Consider the following 27,182-nt stretch of genomic DNA (forward strand, 5'->3'; position numbering starts at 1 on the left):
GGTTTGGCCCAGTGAGCTAGAGTTAAAAGGCACCTCATCCCACTGCTAATTCCACGAGCCAGTTAATCCCAAGTAATTCACTTAGTAAATCAGGTAAATCAGCAAGTTGTTGGATTAAAAACCCAACTGATATGGGTCTAAAATACAAGCCCTAAAGAGGGCATCCAGATAACACTGTTTGCCAGTTAGGCTCTGTGACACTATTATTTGTATTGTGGTAGCCCTAGAAACCCCACTCGGGTGCCTCAGGACCCCATTGTGCTAGGCAATATACAAGCAGAGACCAAAAAGATGGTCCCTGCCCCAAAGAGCCTACAATCTAAGTATAAGACAAGGTGGAGACAGACAGATGAGGAAACAATTAGACAATCTTGGTTGTTGGCATGCTAGGCAGTGACTGAGTGTTCTGAAGCCATCCTGATGTTTCAATAACATAGTAACGCCAGGTTCTGATCTTGGTTACATTTATGTAAGTCTAGGGTTAACCCCATTAACCAGGTGCTACCTCTGTGTAAAGGAGATCAGCACCGAGCCCAGCAGGTTCTCTCTCAGACGTGTGTATGTATATATAGAGAGATACCTATCTCATAGAGCTGGAAGGGACCCTGAAAGGTCATCAAGTCTAGCTCCCTGCCTTCACTAGCAGAACCAAGTACTAATTTTGCCCTAGATCCCTAAGTGGCCCTCTCAAGGATTGAGCTCACAACCCTGGGTTTAATATGCCAATGCTCAAACCACCAAGCTATCTGTATTACTAGCCTGAGCTAGAATTTTACAATCTATGGTTCATGGGTTTTTGTGAAGGCTCCCAAAGCCCTTGTGTTTTTTTAACAAATACCCTGACCTAAAAATCCTTTTCAGTGTTTATGAAACACACAAAGGAAAGAAACAAAACGAGGAAGATTGAAAATACTTAGAACGAGATTTTCAAACTTGAATTCCTAACAGTGGGCTCCTACCTCTAAATATAGCCAGTGCCACCTCAATAAATGGCCTCACCCTCAAAAATGCCATGCCCCCAACTGCATGCATTGACTGCAGTAAGAACTCTTGGGTTTGCATCACTTTTGAAAGTCAGACCACATTTTTGGGTGCCTTGATATGGATGTTTTTAAAGTCTTGGCCCTGGAAATTATAAGTTACGGCCAAGATTTTCATAGGTGACAAGGGATTGTGGATGTCTCAACTTTTAGTGCCCATCTTGAGACCCCTTACGGGGTGGTCCTGATTTACAGAGGGTAACTCCTCAGCACTCTCTGAGAATCAAGCCATTTTAAGGGATCTCAAGTTGGGCCCGCAGATATTGGGACACCCACAGTCATGAGTCATTTTTAAAAATCTTGGGTGGCATTTTCAATCATTTTGGAAAGGTTCCCCCGTCTTTCCTTTGGCAGTTGCATAAAGCCTCTTGCTTAGGATTTTCAGTTACTCTTTTCATCATAAACATCTTTTTGGGCAGAAGGAGCTGGTCACATTTGAATTTTGGCTTAGTAATTCACTTAGTCATAACACAAAGGAAGAGAAAGAGAAGAAGTAGAAAAATGTCTGCCAGATGCTTGCTTCATTCCACACAACATGTAAGATGAAGCCTGGTGCAAGGCACCTGAGCCTCACACAGTTTGCTTTAGCTGATGAATCCCAGCTTGCTTCCTGGTCTAGTATTGCAACTGGCTGATAGGATCTGGTCTCCTCCCGCTGGTTCTTATTTCTACCAGGACATGGTTGTTCATCCTGATTTCAGCCTGCTGTGCTCATTACAGCAAGGGCATAATGGAGATGAGTAATCTGAATGCCAGCCAAGCTTGGGGAATGATTGGACAGGAAATAGAAAGGGATAGGAAAGAGCAGAGAAAATAGACCAGTGCTCAGGACCCAATGGATTTGGTGCTAACTATGCCTCCTCCAGTGCCCAGGGCAGCGGAACTCCATTTCCATTCTTGAATAGCTCTGCCTAAAGGGGCATCATTTTGACCTCTGGGTAGAAAGAGAGACAACTGCCTGGAAAGGGAATAATATTCCTATTAGGAATGGATTTTCAGACTGACTGGTTTTGAGTATAGCCGAGGAAAAGGTAAGCCTACTCCACATCGATCCATTTAATATTCTAATTTGCATTTTGAATATTCAGAATTCATGCTGAAAATATGCCAAACATCTGCTCTGGCTTTTCAAAATTCCTTGGTGACAATCACACTCCTGTACATCATCAGCACCAGGATTTGTAATAATCTGTGTCATTAAAAAAACAAAAAACCCCAAACACCCTCAAACCTGTGAAAATCCAGTTGTAAAATGATTGCATTTGACATTTCCATCCAGGCCTGCACAGATGCCTGCGTAGCAACTCATCTTTTTCTTCCTCTCCTATAATTAAAAGGTAGTTAAGAAAGATGCTGTTACTGATAGATTCCACCTTCTGTTTTTTCCTTTGTATGCATATTATTTATTAGCAGTCTAATAAGAGTTTCGAAATGCACTATGCCTTTGCCAGCAGGGCATATGTACATAGACATGTGCTTGTGACAGATAAGTACATAAACAGCATATTGGCACCAGAAAGACATCTGTGCCTAAAAAAACCACTTGTGATATGTACATAAATGACATTTTATCTCCAGTTAAGTCCTTGTGGCATTGAACGAAATGTGTGACTGTACTCTTCTCTGTGAATACTGAGAAGGTGCATATTCACAATGGACAATATGAGTAACAATAAGAGATTTTAGGTACAATGATTGCCATGTCAACACTTACTGTTACCGGGTTCTGCCAGTGGAAGCGAGGCTGTGGCATAAGGCAGCAGAATATCTACGTGGAGAGGGGTTGGAGTGGCACAAGTGTGGGCCATAACGGTCTGGGGCAGACAATGACATGACTACAGTCACTTCGGGAGGAAAGATGGAATGGCACCAGGCAATATTCTGTATCACCCAAGGATCTTGTGTCAAGGAGTGCTATGGGGCCCAAACCAAAGCCAATGAGAGTCTTTAAATTGACTTCAGAGGGCCAGAGTCTAAGCTGCCATTTGCAGCCCCTGCATGCCCAGCTTTGAATCAAGCCTTATAATTTTGCAAGCAATGGTATTTAGTCCAATTCTTTTTTTTTCTATCTAGCATTAGTTATCTGGCTTATAAATTCATACAAAAATCACTTCATCACAATCAGCTGTTTCTGTAGGGAGAGATTGTATTCTAATAGCGCAGGGGACTGGAGTCAGACCTGCTGGAGTCTACGCTGGGCTCTGACATGGGCTACCTGTGTGAGCCCAGGCAAAACACCTGACTTGACCTCAGAGTGCCTCAGTTTACCCATCTGTAACAGCATTTACCTTCCTCACAGGGTTAGATAATGTTGGCAAAACTCTAGATTCCCAGAAAGATTAATTTCATAGGGACTATTAGATTGGAGAGAGAAAGAAGACACAAACCAGGAGGTGTTAAAGTATCATCCACCAAGGCACAAGCGCTAAAATTTCCAAAATCACCTAAGTGATTGAAGAACTTCCTAAGTCACTTATGCTTCTAAAAATTTTACCCAAAGTAAGGATTAAAATGTATCTTGCTTCAGGTTACTCAGGGAGGCAAAGCTCACCAAGAGCCTCATCAAATGCCCATTGACATGAATGAAAGGCCTCCCATTGACTTTAAGGGGCATTGGGTCAGGCCCCATGTACCAAATGGGGCATTAGCGGCAGTTGTGGGTGCTCATTTCAAGGCACCGGAGGTTGAGTGCACTCAGCAACTAGCAGTAGTGGCCCTAAAATGGGAGCTGCGGGTGTGAAACCCCTTTCAGGATTTGGGCCTAAGATAGGGATCAAAACAATAAGAAGTCTGAAATGCCATAAAAGTTGTTTGCTATCTCATTGCTGTTGAAGACTGGCATTGACCAGCTGGGCATCAGGTGCAGGGAGAAAATAAGTTTGAGATGCTCAACAGCTGTAAATCAGTGTGTGGTTCTAAGTTCACTGGAGCTATGCCAATTTAAATCCGCTAAGGATCTGGCCCTACAGACTTGTGGAAATCTGACTCATATTGTATGTCACGTCACTGATTTGCAAAGGCTTGAAAGGTGAATTGCAATGGTTAATTGCAATGGTTAATATGCAATGGTGAATTGCAATGGTTGCTATTTGAGTCAGTAAAAATGGTTTGGAACAAAAATTGTATCCACTTATTTTCAATATCAAGTTATTTCCCTACATATGTTTCTAATCATTAAGAAATTCTGTCACTTAAATAATGTTCTTAAAATACGGTAACAGTTGAACTACATTCTGTTATTACCTTATTGAATTTCATTCCCCGGAAAAGATATTGGGATACTAGATCTCAAAAAACAAATGGCAATTACATTTTTAACAGAATGTTTCCAAACCTTCTGCAAACAGTTAGACATCTAGCCAGGGAAGAAGGTAGAAAGCATATGGGCCAATTGCTGTCTGTTGGCTGTTCAAGATGCTTTGGTGTATAAGCAGCTGTGTTTGTCCATTCAATACCCTTATTCTTTGTGGTCCTTCTACACTCATATCTGCAAGTCCAGATAGCATGGTCAAAAAGTTGCATACAATGGATCATCACATAGAGGAAGGATGGCCCAGAGTTTAGGGTTCTGGTGGGAGACCTAGGTTCAATTCCCTGCTGTGTCACAGATGTCCTGGGTGACCTTTGGCAAATCACTTAATCCCTCTGCACCTCAGTTCCACATCTGTAAAATGGGGATAATAATATTTCCCTCCCTCACAGGAGGTGTTGTGAGGATTAAAGCATGTGAGGTGCTCAGACACTATGGTAATGGGGACTATTTAAGTATCTAAGGTGAGTAGCTATTGTACAGATTGCAGTGCAGGAAAAATGTGTTATAATCGAAGCCTTCACGCTACCATGCATTGTGTTGGTGCCAGAAATACTGTTATCACAATGCAACACTCTAATGTCCTGGGTTATGAGAATGGGATCACTATGGTGAAATTGTAACACTCCCTCAAAATTTGCAGCAGGCTAATTAAGCCCCATGGGGAGAGACACATTTGGACAAGCAAAACCGGAGACGTGACATTTCTGACTGACAGGGCACAGGTAAGTGCAAGCAAATGTACTCATGATGCAGAAAATAACATTCCTCACGTGACACCTTCCCCAGCCATGATTCACCCACCCATACTACAGAACGTTTCGCAACTGAGCTTCACACATATCCCAGTTTGCTTGATACTCTATTCCATGCTGATAAATCATATCATCTATCCAACAACAGAGGAGCGAAACTGGGCTTCCAGCATAAGGATGGAAGTTGGTGATTTATAATCCCAGTCTCTTTCAAGACAATGTAGCATGGTAGTCAGGCACCTACACCAACAGAGTCATATCCATGATGTCAGGATTAAGGACTCCATTCTATACTCCTTACTCAGATGGAGGAAGGACTGGACCAACAAGTGTGCCCTTGTTGCCAAGAAGGCTAACGGCATTTTGGGCTGTATAAGTAGGAGCATTGCCAGCAGATCGAGGGATGTGATCATTCCCCTCTATTTGGCATTGATGAGGCCTCATCTGGAGTACTGTGTCCAGTTTTGGGCCCCACACTACAAGAAGGATGTGAAAAAATTGGAAAGAGTCCAGCGGAGGGCAACAAAAATGATTAGGGGGCTGGTGCACATGACTTATGAGGAGATGCTGAGGGAACTGGGATTATTTAGTCTGCAGAAGAAAAGAGTGAGGGGGGATTTGATAGCTGCTTTCAACTACCTGAAATGGGGTTCCAAAGAGGATGGATCTAGACTGTTCTCCATGGTAGCAGATGACAGAACAAGGAATAATGGTCTCAAGTTGCAGTGGGGGAGGTTTAGGTTGGATATTAGGAAAAACTTTTTCACTAGGAGGGTGGTGAAGCACTGGAATGGGTTACCTAGGGAGGTGGTGGAATCTTCTTCCTTAGAGGTTTTTAAGGCCCGGCTTGACAAAGCCCTGGCTGGGATGATTTAGTTGGGGATTGGTCCTGTTTGAGCAGGGGGTTGGACTAGATGACCTCCTGAGGTCCCTTCCAAGCCTGATATTCTATGAACTCACAGTGTGGGATAGTGCTAGTAGATACTTAGGTACAAACTGTAAAACCAGAATGTCACAGAAAACTGCATGGGGGGGGCGGGGAGGAGACCATTGTACCCATCAAAGGCTCCATCTGAGAGGACAAACTGTGGAATGCAGTAGCAAGGCATGCAACTGTGGGCTTTTGTAGTGTCCCCTTGAGTATAAACCCAGTGGCCCACGTTTGAGAAACTGGCCCATAAGCAAAATACATTTGCTGTATGCTGATGTCTTTGCACTGGTCACAAATTCAGCTGTGCAAGTGTCTGCCCAAGCAAAAGAGCTGATCTGTTGGCAAAGTTAATAGCTAGCTTGTTGCCTGGCTTAGTTTGTGTTCATGGCTCTGTCAGGCTGACGGATGGTATTTACATTGAAGCTAACCTCAGGGCCGGCTCCAGGCACCAGCCAAGCAAGCTCGTGCTTGGGGTGGCAGATTCTACGGGGCGGCATTCCGCCCAATCCTAGGGTGGCACGGCTGCTTTTTTTTGTGTTGTTTTTGTTTTGTTCGCCGATCTGTCTGCCCTGTAGGGGTCGGCGGTGCAGAGGAGGGGAGCGCCCTGCTGGAAACGGGCTGTGCGCTCCGTCTGCCCCAGCCGGTGCCAGGTCTGTAGCAAGCCCGGCAGGGCAGCCCACATCCTTCCCTCCCCGCCGACTGGAGCTTTGCCGTTCTGGCCGCCCCGATTTTTTTTTTTCTTTTTTTTTTTGCTTGGGGCAGCAAAAAAGCCAGAGCCGGCCCTGGCTAACCTGCAGCTTGTGATGTAGTGTGCCGCTTGCAACGTTGCTCCTCACTGTAGGATTCAAAAACTGGTCTCACAAGGGATAGAGCAGAATTGGGTTCCGATCAGGCTGTAGCTCAAAAAAAGTATTACTGTTCATTACACTTACTACTGTAGTTTAGCACATAGACTACATATACTTCTAAAATAGCCATTAATATATACAATCCTCCAGCTACAGCAATGAATAGCAGCCCAGCAGAAATTAGATCTGGAAAAGACTTTGCACAAAAGGTTTTTCCTAGACCAGGGGACCTTTTTTCATAAATTAAAACTCTCACAATATTATCAACATTTTCCATGAAATTTTGCATTATATTTGCTCCTGAAATTTTTACCAAAATCATTTTAAAAATCATAATTGACATTTTTACTTGACTGCAAATTGAGTTTTGGTAAATGAAAAACTTTTTAAAGAATTTCCATATAAATGTTGGTTAAAATTTAGCCAGGAAGCGATGAGCTAATTCACTGCTGCTCCATCCTGCTACTCACCCTGGAGAGTGTGGGCATTTATTTAGGGGACAGATTCACAAAAGGCCTAAGAGATTTAGGTGCACAAACCCCAATCATGAGAGGTATTGAGCCACCTCAACGTCAACTGAAGTCAGTGGGTGTTTAGGGCGCTTAGCACCTTACAGGATTGGGCTCTTAGGGCCTACTTGTGCCAGCCTTCCTCAGACTAAACTTCTTTTGACTTCAGTGAGCTTCCCAGGCTGCAGTGGGAGCTGAAGATGCACAGCACCTAATAAATGGTGATCAGCATTTAAGAGGATCAGCCCCTTGGGCATTTGTATGGTGCCCATCACCTCAGGTGCCTTACAGTTTTTAAATTATATAACTCCCTACATATGTAATTAGTGAAGTAAGCTGCTTTCACTGTAACCTAAAATGTTTGTAATGCTTATAATCCCAATTAGGTATCTGTCTAAAGGAGCTCACTGTTAATTAAAGGCAGAGAGGGGGAATGGTTTTCCAGCAAAAAAAACGGAGGGACCTGTCAGAAGGGTAAAGCTGCAAATAAGCTTGCAAGCCTGCTTATGTTTAGCTGAATAATCAGGATTTTATTTGCCGTGACAGAGCCATTTTTGCCGCTCCAAGCAAAAAAAAAAAAAAAGCCACCCGGACTCTGCTGCCCGAACTGCCAAAGAAAAAAAAAAAAAAACCAATGTGCCACCCCAGGCACGTGCTTTATCTTCTGGTGCTTGGAGCCGGCCCTGCCTGCTTATTTTGTGAGCATTCTGACAAAGGAGGTTCATGAGAAAGCAGCACTCCCTTGGCAAGTCCTGCCAACCAGGCCATTATTGGCATCTTAGCCAGTTTACTTTACTCACCTCTACCTCCCATCTCAGCAAGACTAGACAAGGGTCAGAGCCCAGGTCCCTTTTGGGATTAAAAAATCTGTCCTTTGACAGTCAAGATGCAGCTGCGTTTGTGGGGCATTTTAACTTCCCTTTGGGAAAAGATGACTGCTCAGACTCTCTTCGTCATTCTGGTTGTGCTTCTTTTGATTGCTGATCATGTGAAAAAGAGACGTCCCAAGAATTTTCCTCCTGGGCCACTACTTTTTCCTTTCGTTGGCACTGTGGTGGACTTTAAGCAGCCCATCCACCTCGCTCTGCAGAAGGTAAGAGCCTGACTGAGATTTATCGTATTAATGCTTTGCACGTACGGAGCGTGTTCTGTAGCAGACCCTTGGAAATGCTTTACAGACAGTAAGCCTTACAACAGCCTGCGATGTAGGTAACTGTTACTGGACCTCCCTGGGTGCAGAAGGGACCTAAATGCAACAGAACTCCAGTGGAGCGGGTGTGTACAGGCTGACCCCATCCCACCTCTGCCTCTCTGTGGTATCACGGAAGGGCTGAGCCAGACTGGGGAAGGGACGATAGGTGATTCCACAGCTATGCAGACTTATGAAGAGCCTTTGTCCATTTACTTTGCCTTTGTTCTGGTGTCCAGGATTTGTCCCATTCCATCTATTTTACAGATGGAAAAACTAAGGCACAAAGAAGTTAAGTGCCCATGTGACTTGACCAGGGTCACACAGAGAAGCAGTGGCAGAGCCAGGAATAGCATCCAAGAGTCCTAACTGCCAGTGAAGTCAGTGGTGCTATGACTATTGACACCAGCTGAGGAACTTCCCCCCAAAAAGTGGAGGAGGGGGCTTACCCTCCATTCTAACTGGCTGGGCAAAGTAACATCCCTCCGGGGTCTGGCTTGTTTTCTTTTGCTATTACTTTAAAATGTGCCTTCTCTTGTGTTGCAACCAGCCTAGGCCTGGGTGCTGTTCTCACAGGCTCCCATTCCTCTTCAGTGAAGCCTGGGGGAACTTGGGAAACACTTATCGGGAGTGCGACATGCCTGGTAGCTTTTAGTCATCAAAATAACAATTACACTTGTAACACAAGGGCCCTTTATAATTCCTTGTACTCATTTTGCTGGGTCGAAGAAGGAGCCTACAAATAACAAAGACATCCCTTTCAGGCAAAGTGTTAAGGGCATTATCAATGCTTTTAGGCCTCTGATTTGTCCTCTTCTTCCCACTCAGCACTGTTATAATCTGATGGAGAAAACATTCCTGATCCTAAATGGCAATGGTATCTTCCATTCCTGGGAAAAGAGAACATGTGGGACCAAAAGCTAATGTTCAGTGAGGGAGGTATTAACCTGCTGAGGAAGATAAGGGCTGACCTAAACATTAAGCACAATCTGACTCTGATTGGTGGTGGCAGGTGTCTTAAACCCTGTCCATACAGACACTATATGCACACATTGGTAAGGGAATGTGCCATGGAGAATCCAGGCCTTGGCAGATGCTGCATAAGCCAATATGCAAAGTTCAAGTTCTAACCGCCTAGGATTAGTTCTACGTGTGTAAAAGTGGGGGGGGGAAGGGCAATGGAGATGATGAGGAACCATTATAATGGAGTTTATCTTTTTTTGATGACAATTTTGGCCCAACATTGGTCCCATATGTTACCTAACATTCTAGGAGGATCATCTGGATCATCCTCTAGCATTAGTGTTCCAGTGTGAAAGAGTCATGTTGAAGTTATACAGAGCAGAGCTTTAGGCGATGCCTATGGTCAGCTTGCTAAGAAGACATCTCTCCTACACTACAGCTTGCCAGTATTTTTGTACCATCTCCATCCTTCCAGTGGTTAGTTTGATACAGAAGGTAACTAAATCAGAGGAATGTGTCTTTCAGCTTATTGGCCGTTATGGCAACATTTTCAGTGTGCAGTTTGGAAATCTGACATTTGTGGTGGTCAACGGATACCAACTAGTGAAGGAAGCTCTTGTCCATCAAGCTGAAGTATTTGCAGATCGACCACATATACCACTTCTCCGTGAAATTTTTAAAGGCCTAGGTGAGTTCCCGTGATGTGGTTGTCATTGTTTGCTACTTTGCCTGATTGGCATCATGACCATTCAATAAATAAATACATAAATAGGCTGAATTCTGCCCTTGGCTACAATCCCAGCAACTTTAACTGGGATTCACAGATGCACAGGAGAGCTGGAATTGTTCCAATGTTTCTAAATCTCAATGGGGAAATATTATTTTACTCTCTCTCTCTCTCTGAAAGATTGGGAGATGGGATCGTTCTGACTGGTTTCACTGAATTTAACATGAGAGATAATATGGAGTGTAAACAGCCCCTTCCTACTTGGGTCAGCTGGACACCATAACATATAAAGCACTTTGGCTGAATAGGGCCCAGGTTTTTTTTAAGGTATTGAAAATACCTTTAAAGATCTGGCCGTAGGCTAGCTACATATTTACTGCAGGTTTGGTATTTCTGAACCTGAATCAATTCTCTAAATCCGAATGACCTGGAAAACATGACCTAGCAATGGGCTAGAGACAGAGCTATCTTTTAGGCCAAAATTTTCAAATCTTGGTTGCCTGAGGCTAAATCCATGTAGGCACCTAAGCAGAAGTGGTCTGATTTCCAAAGGTGCTGCACCACTTGCAGCGTCCAGTGCTTTGGACCTTTGGCCACTTTGGTTGAGGTGCCTACATAGCTTTGGGACCCTAACCTCAGGCAACGAGGTTGGAAAACGTTGACCTTAAAAACTGTTGTTTGCAATGTTGTTGTAGCCGTGTTGGTCCCAGGATATTAGAGAGACAAGGAGGGTGAGGTAATATCTTTTATTGGAGCAACTTCTGCTGCTGAGCGAGACAAGCTTTCAAGCCACATAGAGCTCTGTAGAAGACAAGCTCCCTGAAGAAGAGCTATGCGTAAGCTCGAAAGCGTGCATCTCTCAGCAACAGAAGTTGCTCCACTAAAAGATATTATCTCGTCTACCTAGTCGACCTTAAAATCTGTCAGAGACTGATACCTCAGCAATGAGCACAGTAAAAAGAGCTAGAAACGTAGTCTATTGTCCTATCAATAATAGTAACAGTCGTGTAGGAGAAGGATACTGTACAATCACTAAAGCCTGTGCCTGTTGCTGCACTATGAAAACTCCCTGCTAACTATAAAGGCTCAGAAACTGTACACCTAAATGCCTACGTATTTTCCCCCATGTAATTTCAGGTGGGTACAATTATCTAACACTCCCACTCATTCTGCAAATCATTCTGTTGGGTTGATGTGAATTGCAAAACATCTGTTGTATTTCACATGGCTCCACTTTGGTGTTTGGCAAAGTGACCCTGTGTACATAGGGCCAAAATCAAACTTAGTCCTGAGTGAGGTAAACTCCCACTGACATGGGAAAGTTTGTCTTCTACTTGGGGCTGCCTACTACTGGGAAGAAATAGAAGGAAAAAATAGAATAAGAGAAGAAAAGAAGAGTAAGATATTTGGAGTAAACAGAGATGGTGGTTACATTTTGAGCACTTCTGAGTGCAGTTGTCCTTAAGCTTTCCCATCCATGTCTTTCTCTCTTTCACTGCTCAATAATAAACAGCATTGTAATGTGAACGCTCTTGATCATCCTGTGAGGGCCACACACACAGCTGCCACTGAAGATAATGGGAGTCTGTCAATACAAACGGAGTGTCTGATTCTGCTGCCTATACTCAGACTGAGTAGTACTTACAGGAGGAGTCCACTGAGGTCAATGGGACTGCTCACACAAACAGCTACTACTCAGTGTGAGTGAGGCTGGTGCAATCAGGCCCTTAGTAATCACCTCAGCATCCGGCCCAAATATCCTAGAATCTGTTTATACCTGGGGATCCATTTAGATGAAAGGAGCTAGATAAATGCAAGGGGCCAGACACATTTCAAGAGTTTCACAGGAGATGGGACATTGGGAGGGGTGGCCAGAGCTCTGAGGCGGCACCGAGCATTCTTTCTCTCAGGTGCTTGGCTGGCTGGTTCTTGCTCACATGCTCAGAATCTAACTGATTGCCTATCTGGGATCTGGAAAGAATTTTCCCCCAGGTCAGATTGGCAGTCACCATGGGTTGGGGTTTTTTTTTTTTTTTTTTTGCCTCCTTCTAAGGCATGTGGGTGTAGGTCACTTGCCAAGGTTTTGTGGGTATATCTCACTGAATCATTTCCCCGCCATTGCAAGGACTGGTCCCCCTCTGTCCCTCCAATAGCACAGAACAGTCTAGTCTCCTGTGGACTGCAATACTTTGGTCTCTTTCAGTTGTTGGGTGGTCTTGGTGGACTGCGATATACAGGAGGTCAGGCTAGATGATCTAGAGGTTATCTCTTAGGAGTGTGGATTTTTCACATCCCGGAGAGATGTTTTTAGCTCCACTGATGTAAGTTTTCTGTGTAGACCAGCCTCTGTGACTCTTTTTTTTTTATTCCCCCATTACTTTTCTTTCCTCCAGCTGCACGCAGCACCACAGCTGAAGCTTACAAAGAAAATCACATCCCACATGCAGGTCTCCCAACACTGTAATAGTACTAACAGTAAACTATTTGTGCTTACCCCTTTTATTCACACAAAGCACAAGAGAAAAGGGGGAAAAGGCAGATTAAAGCAAATCTATAAAACTAGCTCCTGAGGGTAAGCTGATTTCTTTTGGGTTTTAATTCCCATGCAAAAATGTAATTTAAATTTAAGGTGTTTTAATATTCTAATGATCATTTTTAAACTGTTTCCTGCATACGGCAAAACATATCATGTTTTTTTCACTGCAGGGCTGATATCATCAAATGGACATATCTGGAGGCAACAAAGAAAATTTGTTTTATCAGCCCTGAAAAGCATTGGCGTAAGCTTTGAAGAACGAATACAGGAAGAGAGCAGATATCTTACTGAAGCAATAGAGGAAGAGAAGGGTAAGAAATTAACTTACATTTTGTCCTAAGATTTTAGCTATGCTTTTCTCAGGACAATCACACAGACATCTTGATCAGCCCCCTTGATCAGCGCCAACCCTACCCATGGTCTTTGGTGAGCCTAGGCCAGAAACAACTGGAATGATTGTGACTCGTAAATATATGCACCATGATGGCACCAGTGAAAGGAATAAACATAGGAAAATAGAAATTGCCATATGAGATCAAGACCAGGGCTCTATCTACTCTGATAGCCTATCTCCGAAAATGGCCAGCACAAGATGCTTCAGAAGGAAGTGCAAAGAGGTCCATAATGGACAATTATGCAATAATCTGCCCATACTAGAGGTTTATCTATTATTTTCTTTTTATTATTTTTATTATGATAGGGTCTAGGAGCTCCAATCAAGAATCAAGGCTTTTTTGTGCTAGAGAATATGTTTTATATGTACTGGGAAAACAAACATAAGAGATTTCAATAGTATTTGGATAAATAACAGAACAGAGCATGCAATGCATGATGTAATCCTTATTTTAAAAAAGCACATGATTTATATGTATTATATTATCAAATAATGGATTTTTAAGCAGCCATCCAGACTTGTTATCCTCCCATAACTTTCTATTTGTCTTTTATGATTACCGGTATATAGGCATGCCAAGAAATCCATTGCCGTGGTGTTTGTGGACTACAGTTAGTATGCAATGTGTAGAGGAGAGCTAATCTTTAAAGGGATGCAGTCTGGTTGTTTAGGACCAATAAGAAAATTTTATTAAAATGTACAAAACCTAAGACTATATTAATATTATAAATGTTTTCCTGGATACTTTAGTTGGGTTTCCCATGCAATATTTAAAACCCAAACGTGTTAGCTTTGTGCTAGTGCACAAAAGTTAAAAGTGAAATTGACTTGAAACTGACTAAAGAACTGTTAGAAAATAAGAATACTTAGACCTTATGTAGAGCTTTTCCATATGTAGATGTTAATATGCTTTAAGTGGATGAGTAAGCAAATATTAACCCCATTTAACAGATGGTAATCTGAAGTCCACAGAGGTTCAGTGGATTGCCCTAGGTGCTAACAAGCCAGTGTAGAGCTAGAAATAGGACCCAGGTTTCCTGACTTATAGTCTGGGAGTCCCTATTCATTTGCCACACTGAATTTAGCACAAAACCAAAACAGTATAGGTAGTTAAAAGTAAATTGGATTTAAAATAATATTTCAGTTTTAAGAATCTAGGGTGGTATTATTACACTAGTCTGGAATGTTTATAAACTGACACTGTCCCTATATTTTCTCCTCCAGGGCAACCATTTGACCCTCATTATAAAATTAATAGTGCTGTTTCAAATATTATCTGTTCCATCACTTTTGGGGAGCGCTTTGAATACCATGACAGTCAATTCCAAGAATTACTGCATTTGCTTGCTGAGACATTACTCCTCATAGGAAATTTTTGGGGCCAGGTAAAGCTGGTTTGTTTTTTGACTTCTGACACCTGAAAAGTAAAGTAGTTAGAGTGAGAACAGAATCAAGAGAGGTGAATCTAACTTTTCCTATGTAAAAAAGTATAATGATATATGGGAAATGACCATGTATTCCTTCACGTGAGTATCGCTTCCTTAATTCTGGTTTTTCTTAGGGCTGTCGATTAATCGGTTAACTCACATGATTAACTCAGAAAAATTAATTGTGATTAAGAAAATTAATCGTGATTAATCGCAGTTTTAATTGCACTGTTAAACAATGGAATACCAATTGAAATGTACTAAATATTTGTAGATGTTTTTCTACATTTTCAAATATATTGATTTCAATTACAACACCGAATACAAAATGTGCAGTGCTCACTTTATGTTATTATTTTTATTACAAATATTTGTACTGCAAAAATGATAAAAGAAATAGTATTTTTCAGTTCACCTCATACAATGCCATAATGCAATCTCTTAATCGTGAAAGTGTAACTTACAAATATAGATTTTTTTATTACATAACTGCACTCCAAAACAAAACAATGTAAAACTTTAGCACCTACAAGTCCACTCAGTCCTACTTCTTGTTCAGCCAATTACTAAGACAAACAAGTTTGTTTACATTTACGGGAGATCCTGCTGCCAGCTTTTTATTTACAATGTCAACTGAAAGTGATAACAGGTGTTCGCATGGCACTTTTGTAGCCAGCATTGCAAGGTATTTATGGGCCAGATATGCTAAACGTTTGTATGCCCCTTCATGCTTCACCCACCATTCCAGAGGACATGCTTCCATGCTGATGATGCTCATTAAAAAAAAAATGGGTTAATTAAATTTGTGACTGAACTCCTTGGGGGAGAACAGTATGACTCCTGCTCTGTTTTACCCGCATTCTGCCATGTATTTCATATTATAGGAGTCTTGGATGATGACCCAGCACATGTTGTTTATTTTAAGAACACTTTCACTGCAGATTTGACAAAACGCAAAGAAGGTACCAATGTGAGATTTCTAAAGATCGCTACAGCACTCGACCCAAGATTTGAGAATCTGAATTGCCTTCCAAAATCTGAGAGGAATGAGGTGTGGAGCATGCTTTCAGAAGTCTTAAAAGAGCTACACTCCAATGTGGAAACTACAGAACCCGAACCACCAAAAAAGAAAATCAACCTTCTGCTGGTGGCATCTGACTCAGATGATGAAAATGATCATGCGTCGGTCTGCAGTGCTTTGGATCGTTACTGAGCAGAACCTGTCATTAGAATGGATGCATATCCTCTGGAATGGTGGTTGAGGCATGAAGGGACATATGAATCTTTAACGGATCTGGCACGTAAATATCTCGCGATGCCGGCTACAACAGTGCCATGTGAACACCTGTTCTCACTTTCAGGTGACACTGTAAACAAGAAGCAGGCAGCATGATCTCCTGCAAATGTAAACAAACTTTTTGTTTGAGTGACGGACAGCAAGAAATAGGACTGAGTGGACTTGTAGGCTCAAAAGTTTTACACTGTTTTATTTTTGAATGCAGGTATTTTTTGTACATAATTCTACATTTGTAAATTCAACTTTTATGATAAAGAGATTGCATTACATTACCTATATAGGTGAATTGAAAAATACTATTTCTTTTGTTTTTTACAGCACAAATATTTGTAATCAAAAATAAATATAAAGTGAGCACTGTACACTTTGTGTTTTGTGTTGTATTTGAAATCAATATATTTGAAAATGTAGAAAACATCCAAAAATATTTAAATAAATATTGTTTAACAATGCAATTAATCACGATTAATTTTTTATATCGCTTCACAGCCCTAGTTTTCACATAAAATCCCACACTTTGATAATATGGTGTGGGTGCTAGAAAGACAGAGAAAGAAACCACCAAGTATGATGTTTTTTTCACATCCAGAAAAAAAGCCACATGAAAACACAAATGTGTGGTCATGATACAAATCCTGTATCAAGTCAGGTTCATTTAAAAGGTTTATCAATAGATGTATCTGGGAAATTTCATAAACTTCTACAGTTTCTATGGAAAATGGACAAAATTATCCTTAAAATTTTCTGCTGATTTCCCCTCCCCCACAGTTTTTAACCAGCTTTATTTGTGAATCATACTGGGGATGATCACAGCACTTACCTACCTCACAGAGGTGTTGTGACAATAAATACATTTAAGACTGTGGTTGAGATCTATTGATGAAAAGCACTCTACAAGAACTAGATATTAATTATTATTACTTGTTAATGGGCTGGCCTGAGTTTCCAGATCTATAACCAGATCAGGCCAATACTGACTGATTTGGAGTTTAACCGTGAATAGATTATACAGTTCTGCATAATGTGGGTCAGACTCTGATCTCAGTTACATCTGTAGAACTCCACGGTCAATTGATTTATTATTCTGGGTCTACAACATGAGACTCTGGTTGTTGTTGTTTTAAGCTTTTGTTTCAGATTAAGGGACTTTATTGGCCAGCATGAGTTCTAAAAAAATAAACTTTTATTATCAGAAAACAGTGGGCCTGAATCACACCAATTTCACACCAGTGTAACTCCATTGACTTCAGTGGAATAACTCCTGATTTGTACTGGTGTAAATGTTTGGAGAATCAGGCTAACCCTAGATGTGTTAAACTGTAATAGATTTTTTCTTGATCTAAGAGGTATTAATTTGTCCTGTTCATCTTACATCTTAACAGCTGTATAATGCTTTCCCCTGGCTAATGAGGTGGGTCCCAGGGCCCCATAATAAAATTTTCAAACATTGGAAGAAACTTAAATATTTTGTGAATGGAGTGATAGCAAAGCACAAGGAGGACTGGAATTCATCTGAAACCCGAGACTTCATTGACTGTTATCTGAAGGAAATAGAAAAGGTAAGAGGACAACGAGGACCAACAATTTACTGTGCAACAGAATGAAATCAATAGACAACACTCAGAATTTAGACACTAGCTGCTCAGACAAACTATCTGGAGGTGTGTATGTCATTCAGGTTTTGCCATTCTAAATTGCCTGGTGCTCACTTTTAGGGCAAAACTTTCGAACAGAAGCTGTTTGAATGGATAGTTATTTTTCATTTAAAAGTACTTAAAATGGAGCGAAAGCTCAGCTTATGTACAGCATGCTGTTTTAAAGCACTTGGAAGGTCACTTAATCTAACATCTATGAGATTTCTCAAGGAAATTTAACATTAAAAAATGCAGTCCTTGATTTGCCAAAAGTCACTGCCCTGCCATGCTGCATATGGGATTTTCAAAATGGTCTAGGGGATTTAAGAATGTATCACAAACTCATTAATGTAAATCAGAGGCCCAGTCCTGAAACTCTGATGGACTTGAGTAATATTAAAGACATCAATAGGACTGTTCAACTGAATATGGTTTTCTAACATGACTATGATTTACAAGATTGCAACGCAGAAGGAATGGCGGGTGGGTGGGGGATGCTAAGGTGCATTTAAGTCATCTTTGCACCCTCCTCCTCTAGGTGCCAGAAAGGCCCCCGGAGTAACTTAGACAGCCCCGGGGGCCTAAGTTACAGCAGCCTTCCTGGGTGGCTCTATGGGCCGCGGCACTGAACAGACTCTTTGCAGTACATCATGCTGTGGCTATGCTCCTGACACATTTCCTGCCCTGGGATTAGGAAAGCGGTCCTGGAAAGACAGCCTGACAGCCATCTGTCCCATTGCCTCTATTGGGGGGATCCTCCTCCAGGTGTCACCAGGGCTTTTGGGGCCCCCTGCTTTGACCTTCTTACTCAAAGTAAAGGGGCTGGCAGTGGGGTGCAGTTCTCACCCTAGATATATGAAAAAGCCAAGACTGAGATTTCCGAGGCAGTGTAGCAGATTTAGACACACATCTTCTCTTAATTTAACAATGACATCAATTTGGTGAGGCCTTAGGTTTTCTTTTGGGGGGGATAATTTGCCCGTCCATGCGATAAAGATGGGTTTTTACCACATATAACTAATATATATATATTTCCACTTACATTTTTTAAAGTCTAAGGATGATTCCATCTCTTATTTCAATGAGGAAAATCTACTGTGTTCCACGCTGGATCTGTTTTTAACTGGGACTGAAACATCTGCCACAACCATACGCTGGGCTCTGCTCTACATGGCAGTGTATCCCAAAATTCAAGGTAGATTTTGTAATGGTTTAAAATTGAAATTGTCCTTCCTTCCTTTCAGTTTATTCCCGAGAGGTCTGATCCAAAGCCAGCTGAAGCCAATGGAATTCTTCCCACTGACTTCTGTGAGCTTTGAATCAGGCCTTATGTTCTGCCCTTAAATTCCTTAGTGAGCCCCAGTAGCTGAAAGATTGGCTTTCTCACTTCCCTGGGAACAGCACTGAGAACAACAAATGAAGGCTTATTGTACTGGCTAGATTTGAGCTTCAGCACTGGAAATCCTCAAGCTAGTGGTGTCTTTGCAGTTCCAAGTGCATAAGTCTCTGCAGAACAACCACCACAACTACGAGAGGGAAAGGACTGTCTAGTGGTAAATGCACAGAACTGGAAGTCTTGGGAACTGACTTCTTCTTGGCTTTGCATTGACTTCATGTGTGACCTTGGACAAGTTACTTCACCTCTCTGCATTAGTTTCCCTATCTGTAAAATGGGAATAATGATTCTTAGCTACCTCACTGGGGTAATGTGATGCTTAATTAATTAATTAATATTGAAAGGCATACTGAAATCTCGAGATAGAAAGTTCCATAAATGTATGATGATTTATTATTAATTGGCACTTTTTCTCACAGCCTCCGCAGACATCCCAATGACAGAGTGGTCGTGAAAAATGAAGGCCTGACCCCAAATCCATTGAAGTCAGTGGAAAGACTCCCATTGACTTCAATGGGCTTTGAGCCAGGTCCTGACTTACCTTCCACCACGTGAGGTCTAGAGCTAATTCCTTGCAGGCATGGTCAAGGCAGGTTGGCAAGGCAATGCGAGGGAGCCTTGCACTGCTATTGCCGATGCTGTACCTTTCTGTGACTACGCACAGCATTTACATCCAGGATTTGAAAGGAGGCACCTGTCACTCAAAGCACTTTAAAAATAAAAATGCAGCTGAAAATCTGAACCATTGAAGGCTCTCTAAATAGACAACTGCTCCTCCTCGTCATAACTGTTAACGTGGCTATTGGCTTCTTTTCAGAGAAAGTGCAAACAGAAATTGACACAGTGATTGGCCAGTCCCGGCAACCAATGATGGATGACAAAGAGAATATGCCGTATACCAACGCAGTCCTCAATGAAGTGCAAAGGATGGGCAACGTAGTACCTATAAATGTGCCCAGAATGGCAACCAGTGACACTACACTGGCAGGATTCCATTTGCCAAAAGTAACCTGAAAGGAAACTAAGCCTCCCTTTCTTCTTCTGTTGGTTTGATGTTAGATCTAACTTTTAATTCTTTTATGGCAAAATCTCATATAATTTAAAAGGGGGTGAAATCATTAGGATCCAATAGCAATTTGACAGAGTACTTTAGAAATTTCTCTAAAAACTAAAAGAATTTAATAGAGATTGGTATCATTTTCATGACTTTTAAAATCCATCCTATAGAATTCTATAGCAGTAATATAATTCTTCATTACATTATATATGATGGATCTAAAATTCCATAGAAAAATTATAATTTTCTATTAAGTTCTACAGAAGTTCTCTATAAAGGTAAATTTTCTGGAGAAAGGAACTATCTAAAAAGGGCTTCATTCTCATTTTACAAAAAAATAAAATATTCATTTAATTCCTTGATTTTTCTGTGCACTGCACAGACTTCAGTTTTGGTGTTAAGAAAAATACAATATAGGGTAATTTCATGAATTATATGAAACTGAGACCCAGAGACCATGGGAGCCAATAGGAAGAGGACATAGAGTTTTGATATGTTAGGCTTAAGTGTCTTAGGAAACTCCGCTATGATGAATAAATAGCACTAATTAAAAGCTAGTTTTTAGCAGCACACACACAAGCACCAAGCTCTCATTATAACAGTAAATATCAAACAGCCTGTTATTTCTTACATCTAACATGATCAGTTGCCTCATGGAGAGAGCTGACTTCTTAATGTTTGTACAATCAATCCTATAACTTGACTGCAGTGTTTGCCCCTCTCTGGTGGAGGGTGGGAAGTTTCTTGTTATATGGTAGCAATTTTAGCTAGCTGAAAAAAAAAGAAAGAAAAAGCACAGGTGAAGCAAGTTTTAGTTTAAAACCTTGTGTACACACAGAAATTGCACTAGTTTAACTAAAATCAGTTTGAAAAGTTAAACTGATACAAACTCCTGTGTGGACACACTTTTATTGGTTTTAAACTGGATTCCGTTGGTTTAGCTGTACTAACATAATTGTAATTTACTGACACAAGCCAAACCAATAAAAACCAGACTGCAAACGAACAAAAAGTGTCTGTGCAGGGTGTTGCATTGGTTTAATGAAGGCCTTGTCTATACAAGGCTGTACAGGAAAATTAATCTGCATTAACTAAATGTGTGAATTTGAAGTGGATTAGCACTAAATCCCTAAATCCCTGTGTGGACACTGTTATTAAACTGAATTAAATCCGCTTTAATTCTGAATTAGTGCATTCGCTCAGGGGTTTAAGTAATTTAACTAGTCCACTTCAAATTCACACCTTTAGTTAATTCGGATTAATTTTCTTGGATGTCCTTGTATAGACAAGCCTTAAATTGTTAAAGAAACACACCTTTAATTAAACCAATTCCACTGTGTGTGTAGATCAGGTCTAAGAGAAGTAATAAAATAGTTTAAAAAACAAAATGGCTCAATATGTAACCTTTGAGCATGCTCACCCACTTGTTTTTAGTTCCCATTCTCCTCCTCTCCTTTTGCAGGGTACCACTTTGATCCCCAGTTTGACATCAATAATGTTCGACAAGAATGTGTGGGAAACTCCTGATACATTTAATCCTGAGCATTTCCTGGAAAATGGCCAGTTTAGGAAGCGGGAAGCCTTTCTGCCTTTTTCTGCAGGTGAGATCATGTGTGAGGGAATGTTTTTGCATGAAAAGGCCAATGTCATATTTTAAAAATAGATGAAGCTAGGAAGTGCCATCCCAGGACAGACCAATAGTCCATCTTGTCCAGCGTTCTGTCTCTGACACTAGCCATTACCTGATGCTTCAGAGGAAAACTTAAAATCCTGGTAATGGGCAGTACTAACCGGGCAACACCGTACCACACAGGAAAATTCCCTCCTCACTCCATCTACCAATGCAGGCTTTTTTACTGTATTCATTAATAGTGGAAGTCAGCTGTTAACTGGTTTTCAGAGTTTGCCTCTAGGAACAATCTCCAACATTTTTATTAAGTGGTAAAGCTCTGAGGACAGTTCCCACAATCTTGTTGGAGAACATTCCCTCCCCACTGTCTACGAAGAGATGTCTCATGCAGGAGAATGTTCAATGGACATATGAGAGGAGGAAATATAGGGAAGAGGATATCTAGGAGCCATCATAATTCTAGCTAAGTACAAAGGATGATCATAAAGTCCTATTCAGCTTCTCATAGTGGGGATTTGTCTGTACAGTATTAGCTCAGAGGTAGTAGCAGACTCATAGTCCAGCCACTAGAGGGGTTCAAAGACCCACAGTGTTAATGTGGGTATAATTAGAGATGTCTAGAGCTCCTCTGAGACTATCAGTACATTTTATAATAATAATAGTCCCCAAATCTTACATAGCATTTTTTCATCTTAGAAAGAACATGGCAAACACCATAGTAATAGTACTGATTAAAGTAAGGCAATGGGCAAGTTTTTCAGGGAACTTACCATATGAGTGAATTTTTAATGAACAGCACTCTGTGTTTGCTATCACTTAACCCTGTAATTGTAGCAGTGATCCATCAGCTGCTCTTTCTTCCCCTTCCAGGAAAGCGGGTATGCCCTGGCGAGCACCTGGCTAGAACAGAGCTGTTCATCTTCTTCACCACCCTTATTCAGAAATTCACATTCCGAGCTCCGGAGAACGTGGAGTTAAACTTTGAATTCACAATAAGCCTCACACGCTGTCCGAAGCCGTTCCAGATTTGTGCTGTTTCTCGCTGCTGAAGATCAGGAAGATTTTGGTGGTTTTGTTTCTCATTAAACACCTGCTTTTCATGAGAAAAGTTCCCCTCCCTCCCCGTCCGCCCCATTACTTTAGTTTTCTCTATTTTCATTTCCCCCCCAATTATTTTGTGCCAGGAGATTCCTAGCAACCAGATTATGGGTTGTGGGACATCTGTGCCCCTGAGGTTGCTCCGGGCAGCAGTAATGGGTATGTTACCTAGTGTACACTGCCCTTTGGTGGGAGTAGCCTGATTCTCCCTGAGGTCTGCCAAGGAATGGCTCTTACTTGATGCCCCTTGTCTCAAAGTGACAAGACAGTGGGAACCACCACTTGATACCATTATGGCAGTGAAAGCATTCGGACACAGTTGGGAGCCTGGGACATGAAAGCAGCAGTTGGACTTGCCAGTGGTGGGAAATATGATTCTTAAACAATTGTGGAGGTGGATGGAGTTCACAAGTAGCACTAGAACCCAGATCTCCTAGATTTCAGGTTGGGTCAGGGATCTAGTCAAACCTTTGGCAGACTCTAGTCAGGGTTCCTGTATTACATTCCCAACCCTGCCACTGACGGGTATGGTAACCTCTGATTTAGTGTACCTGAATTGAGATGTCTCATATTGGTAAAGCACTTCATTGGGTGACATGGAGGGCAAGTCAGAAAGGTAACTGAAAATGGGCACCCAAAAATTGAGGCCAAAATCAGAGGCCACTTTTGAACATTTTGGCCTTATCCACTCTGGGCCTCTGTTAATCACCTTGAGAAATGGTTATATTACTAGCTATTACTAGACTCACACAGATGATGTTTGTAAAGCTGGTCAGATAATAGGGCTTTTTTTTCCTGTTGACATTCCATATTTTTGGGCAAAAAGTCAAATATCAAAATATTTTGGCCAAACCCAAAAAATGTTGCTGGAAAGCAGTAACGTTTCAACTTGGTAATGCTGCTGTGGTGTCTCATGGGAGTTTTAGTTCATGTAGCTCATGCTCCCATTCTCCTTTCTTGGCTGGACTCCCTGACTGAAATACATTTCCTATGATATACCATGGTTTCCCCTCTTGGAGGAAGAGGCGATGCATCATGGAAGTCCCTAGTCATGGTGGCTCATGGGAAATGTAGCCTGGCCCATAAAGGAAAATGGAAACATGAGCCAGCCAAACTACAACTTCCACAATGCACTGCAGAAGCATATCCAACTCTAAATATTTTGGTTTTCAGGAGGTTTTGTTTTTTTTTAATGAAAAATCAAAATTTTCCATGGAAAGCAGACACTTTCTGCAAAAAGTTCAGCTTAGTCAAAACCCCAAATTTTCCATAAAAAAATTAAATGCAAAATTTTCAATCAACCCAGTTGTGAAGCTTAATTAACAAATGCTTCCAAAGTGCGTTGGGAGTGCCATAGACGCCCAAGCCATTATATCCATTAAAAAGTTAATTATAATTATATCTGGTCATTTGGGAGTTATCCAAGGTTGTGAGTGTTTTACACTTAAATTATTTTTCAAAGTGTTATTTTTGTGAGCCCACTTCAAAAATCTGCTTCATTTAAGTTCAGTCTTGGCATGTAAGTTAGTCGTCCATGAGGAAATCATGCTTAGTTAAGAAAAAGTTGACTGGCTACCTGAATCCCTGATGTTCTGATGGTTTTGGATGTCCCCCACAATCCTTGTAAAATCAGGGTTTATCTTTACTAAAAATAGCTTATTATGCATTTCCTTATCAGCTTATATATCCCAAGTGTGCAGCAATTCAAATAAATGCACTCACAAGCATACTTACAGTATATGTGATAAGGACACATCTGGATAAATTTAACTCCTGTTACAACTTCCAATTAGCGTACAAAATGTATCAGCTGAATGCCCAATTACTTCTGCATTGAAATAAAAGCACGCCCTGGGACAAATTCCACCCTCAGCCATACCCGTGAAGATAACAAGATTGCACAGTTGCAAGCAAGGGCAGAATTTGGCCTACTGTGTCCGTTTCAGTGTGGGAACCTACAATAGCATCTGAGATCATTTAAATGATCACATATTTGAAAATTATAGGGACTGAGAGGGCATGCACCACATTTTCTTAAAGCTTGGGCAGTGGGAGGAGCCTCTGAGTTTTGGAACAGGAGGTTCTGGGTACTATCCAGACTATCTATGTTGACTTGAAGTTCGAATTAGCTTTGTCAAGCAGCATAGTGACAGCTGTGAAGCCCTAATTGGTAATGGATTTCTTACAGCAGGGGTGCATAACTTATGGCCCACAGACCGTACACAGCCCACCAGAGCATTTCATAAGGCCCACGGCCTGCTTCAACACAGTATACTAATGGCCAATTCATTAGCATTTTGCCATTATGTTTACGTCATCTGAGTTTACACAAGTATGTAAATAGATAATACTGTACATAGAAACAGCCTATCTAAATGCATATGAAACAAGCTGAACTTACATTATACATTAATACAGGTGACTTTAAATCTTATTAAAATATGTAGACTCTGTTTGGGCCACACGAGTTTGTGCTTAGGTTTATGTGGCCCTCCTGTGTAATACGGTTGGGCACCATTGTCTTACAATATGAATTCCTCATGATGTTGCATTAGAGTTTTGTACTGAATTAATGATTATTCCTAAGCAAGGATGGTTATTATCCCTCTTTAAACACTGGAAATGCAACATTTCATTTACTATCTCATCGCTGTATGCAGAATAAATATGAAATTGCAGTATGGTATAAACATAAACTATGCTTTGGCCATAGTCATGAGGATTATATGACAGCTGCACTCTTCCTGTGTGATTGAATTTCGTTGTAAAAATGTAATATTGCAATTGTCTAACGAGGGAGCATTTATTCAAATAATAAAATGCACACTGAAAAAATAACAGCTTCAAGAAATCAGTGACTTGGCATTGAGATGGTAGGTTTGAGATTTGGGTGTCCAATATAATCATGCTGACAAGACACTTCTTAGGGGGCTAATCAGAATTCAGTAGTTGAGGCTATAAACGAATGTTGTGTCTGTCATCAAGAGCAAATGATGGTTGTAGGGGAAGGAAGTAGCAGTGGAGAGCCATAGCTCTGTCTGCAGACTTTGCAGTAGAAAATCAGAAGCAGGTGCAATTTCCTCTTTTGCTTTCTAGTGCTTCATCAATGGTCACTGTATCGCTGTTAAGGCTATGTTTTAGTCATGGGTATTTTTAGTAAAAGTCATGGACAGCTCATGGGCAGTAAACAAAAATTCACGGCTCATGACCTGTCCATGACTTGTACTATATACCCCTGACTAAATCTTGGGGGTGGGCATCCCGGGGGTGCCACGGGTGCTGGGGGAGGGCGCCATGTGTGCTGCGGGGAGGGAGAGCAGAACCCCCCCAATGCTGGGGGGTGGTGGATGGGTGGTGAGGTGCGGCCCGGGACCGGTGCAGGTGCTGGGGGGACAGTTTGTGGGGCTGGCAGGCTCCCTACCTGGCTCCATGCCTCCCTGGAAGCAGCAACATCCCCCCCCCCAGCTTCTAGGCGGAGGTGTGGCCAGGCAGCTTTGCACTCTGCCTCCACCCTGAGCGCCAGCTCCACAGCTCCCATTGGCTGGGACTTGCAGCTAATGGGAGCTGCAGGGGCGGTGCCTGCAGGCGAAGGCAGCGCGCATAGGGAATTCTTTGTTTCAACTCATTTAATTTCCTCCACATCTTGCAGGAGCAAGGTTTTCACCCAACAGTGGGAGAGTAGCCCTCCTCATCTGCCGTGGATACCCTAAGATCATCATGAGGCATCTGCATAAGACGGAGGCAGTTGTGCAGAAGCCTTATGACAATAATACCAAGCGTTTATAGAGTGGCTTTTTTATCAGTAGATCCCAAAGCCCGTTACACAGGAGGTTAATGTCATTATTCCCCATTTTAAAGATGGGGAAACTGAGGCACATAGTGGGGAAGTGACTTGTATCCAGCAGGCCCGTGATAGAGCCAAAACTAGAACCCATGTTTCCTTAGTCCTAGTTCAGTGCTCTATCCAGTAGATCACACTGTCTTCTTTACTAGTGCCTATATATGATCCCCTGGCCTCCCTCCTCTGCCTCCGTATGCCAGAAGTAATAGTGGCCCATAGAGAAGATATTTTCTCTGCTGTAAAGAACTTGTAAGGAGGTGAATAAGTAACATATTTAAAACTTTCTCTTGTGTGAAAGGCCTTGTGTTTATATCGGTTTATCTCTTTAAGGGTTCTCAATTCTTAGTCCTATTATTAAAGACTATTCATTATTTAGAAACCCACCCCCATATAATTTGGAATTGCAATTTGTCGAGATTTTGCCTATTCATGTGGCCAAAATATTGATAAGTTAAAAAAAAAAAAGCTTTTTCTGTTGCTAAATGGACTGCCTTTTGTTTGCTAATAGGTTTAGAATATAGATACCACAAAGATTTTTCATGAGGATTTTCTACTTTTCATAAGTGGCATTTTCTTTTGATATGAGACACCCACTAATTA

At 41.5% G+C, this 27,182-nt stretch overlaps 1 protein-coding gene across 1 annotated transcript; it reads left to right on the plus strand.

The window, feature by feature from the left end:
- The first annotated feature begins 8,279 nt into the window (after nucleotides 1-8,279).
- Nucleotides 8,280-22,692, plus strand: LOC113407408 (cytochrome P450 2J2-like). Its single transcript, XM_026655898.1, has 9 exons — nucleotides 8,280-8,486; nucleotides 10,071-10,233; nucleotides 12,979-13,119; nucleotides 14,427-14,587; nucleotides 17,309-17,485; nucleotides 18,614-18,755; nucleotides 19,774-19,961; nucleotides 21,476-21,614; nucleotides 22,514-22,692. The coding sequence occupies exons 1-9, from the start codon at nucleotides 8,280-8,282 to the stop codon at nucleotides 22,690-22,692; spliced, it is 1,497 nt and encodes a 498-aa protein (XP_026511683.1).
- The last annotated feature ends 4,490 nt before the right edge of the window (nucleotides 22,693-27,182 follow it).

The sequence above is a fragment of the Terrapene carolina genome, unplaced genomic scaffold, assembly GCF_002925995.2.
Source record: "Terrapene carolina triunguis isolate 2854851 unplaced genomic scaffold, T_m_triunguis-2.0 Scaffold211, whole genome shotgun sequence".
Classification (NCBI taxonomy): Eukaryota; Metazoa; Chordata; order Testudines; family Emydidae; genus Terrapene; species Terrapene triunguis.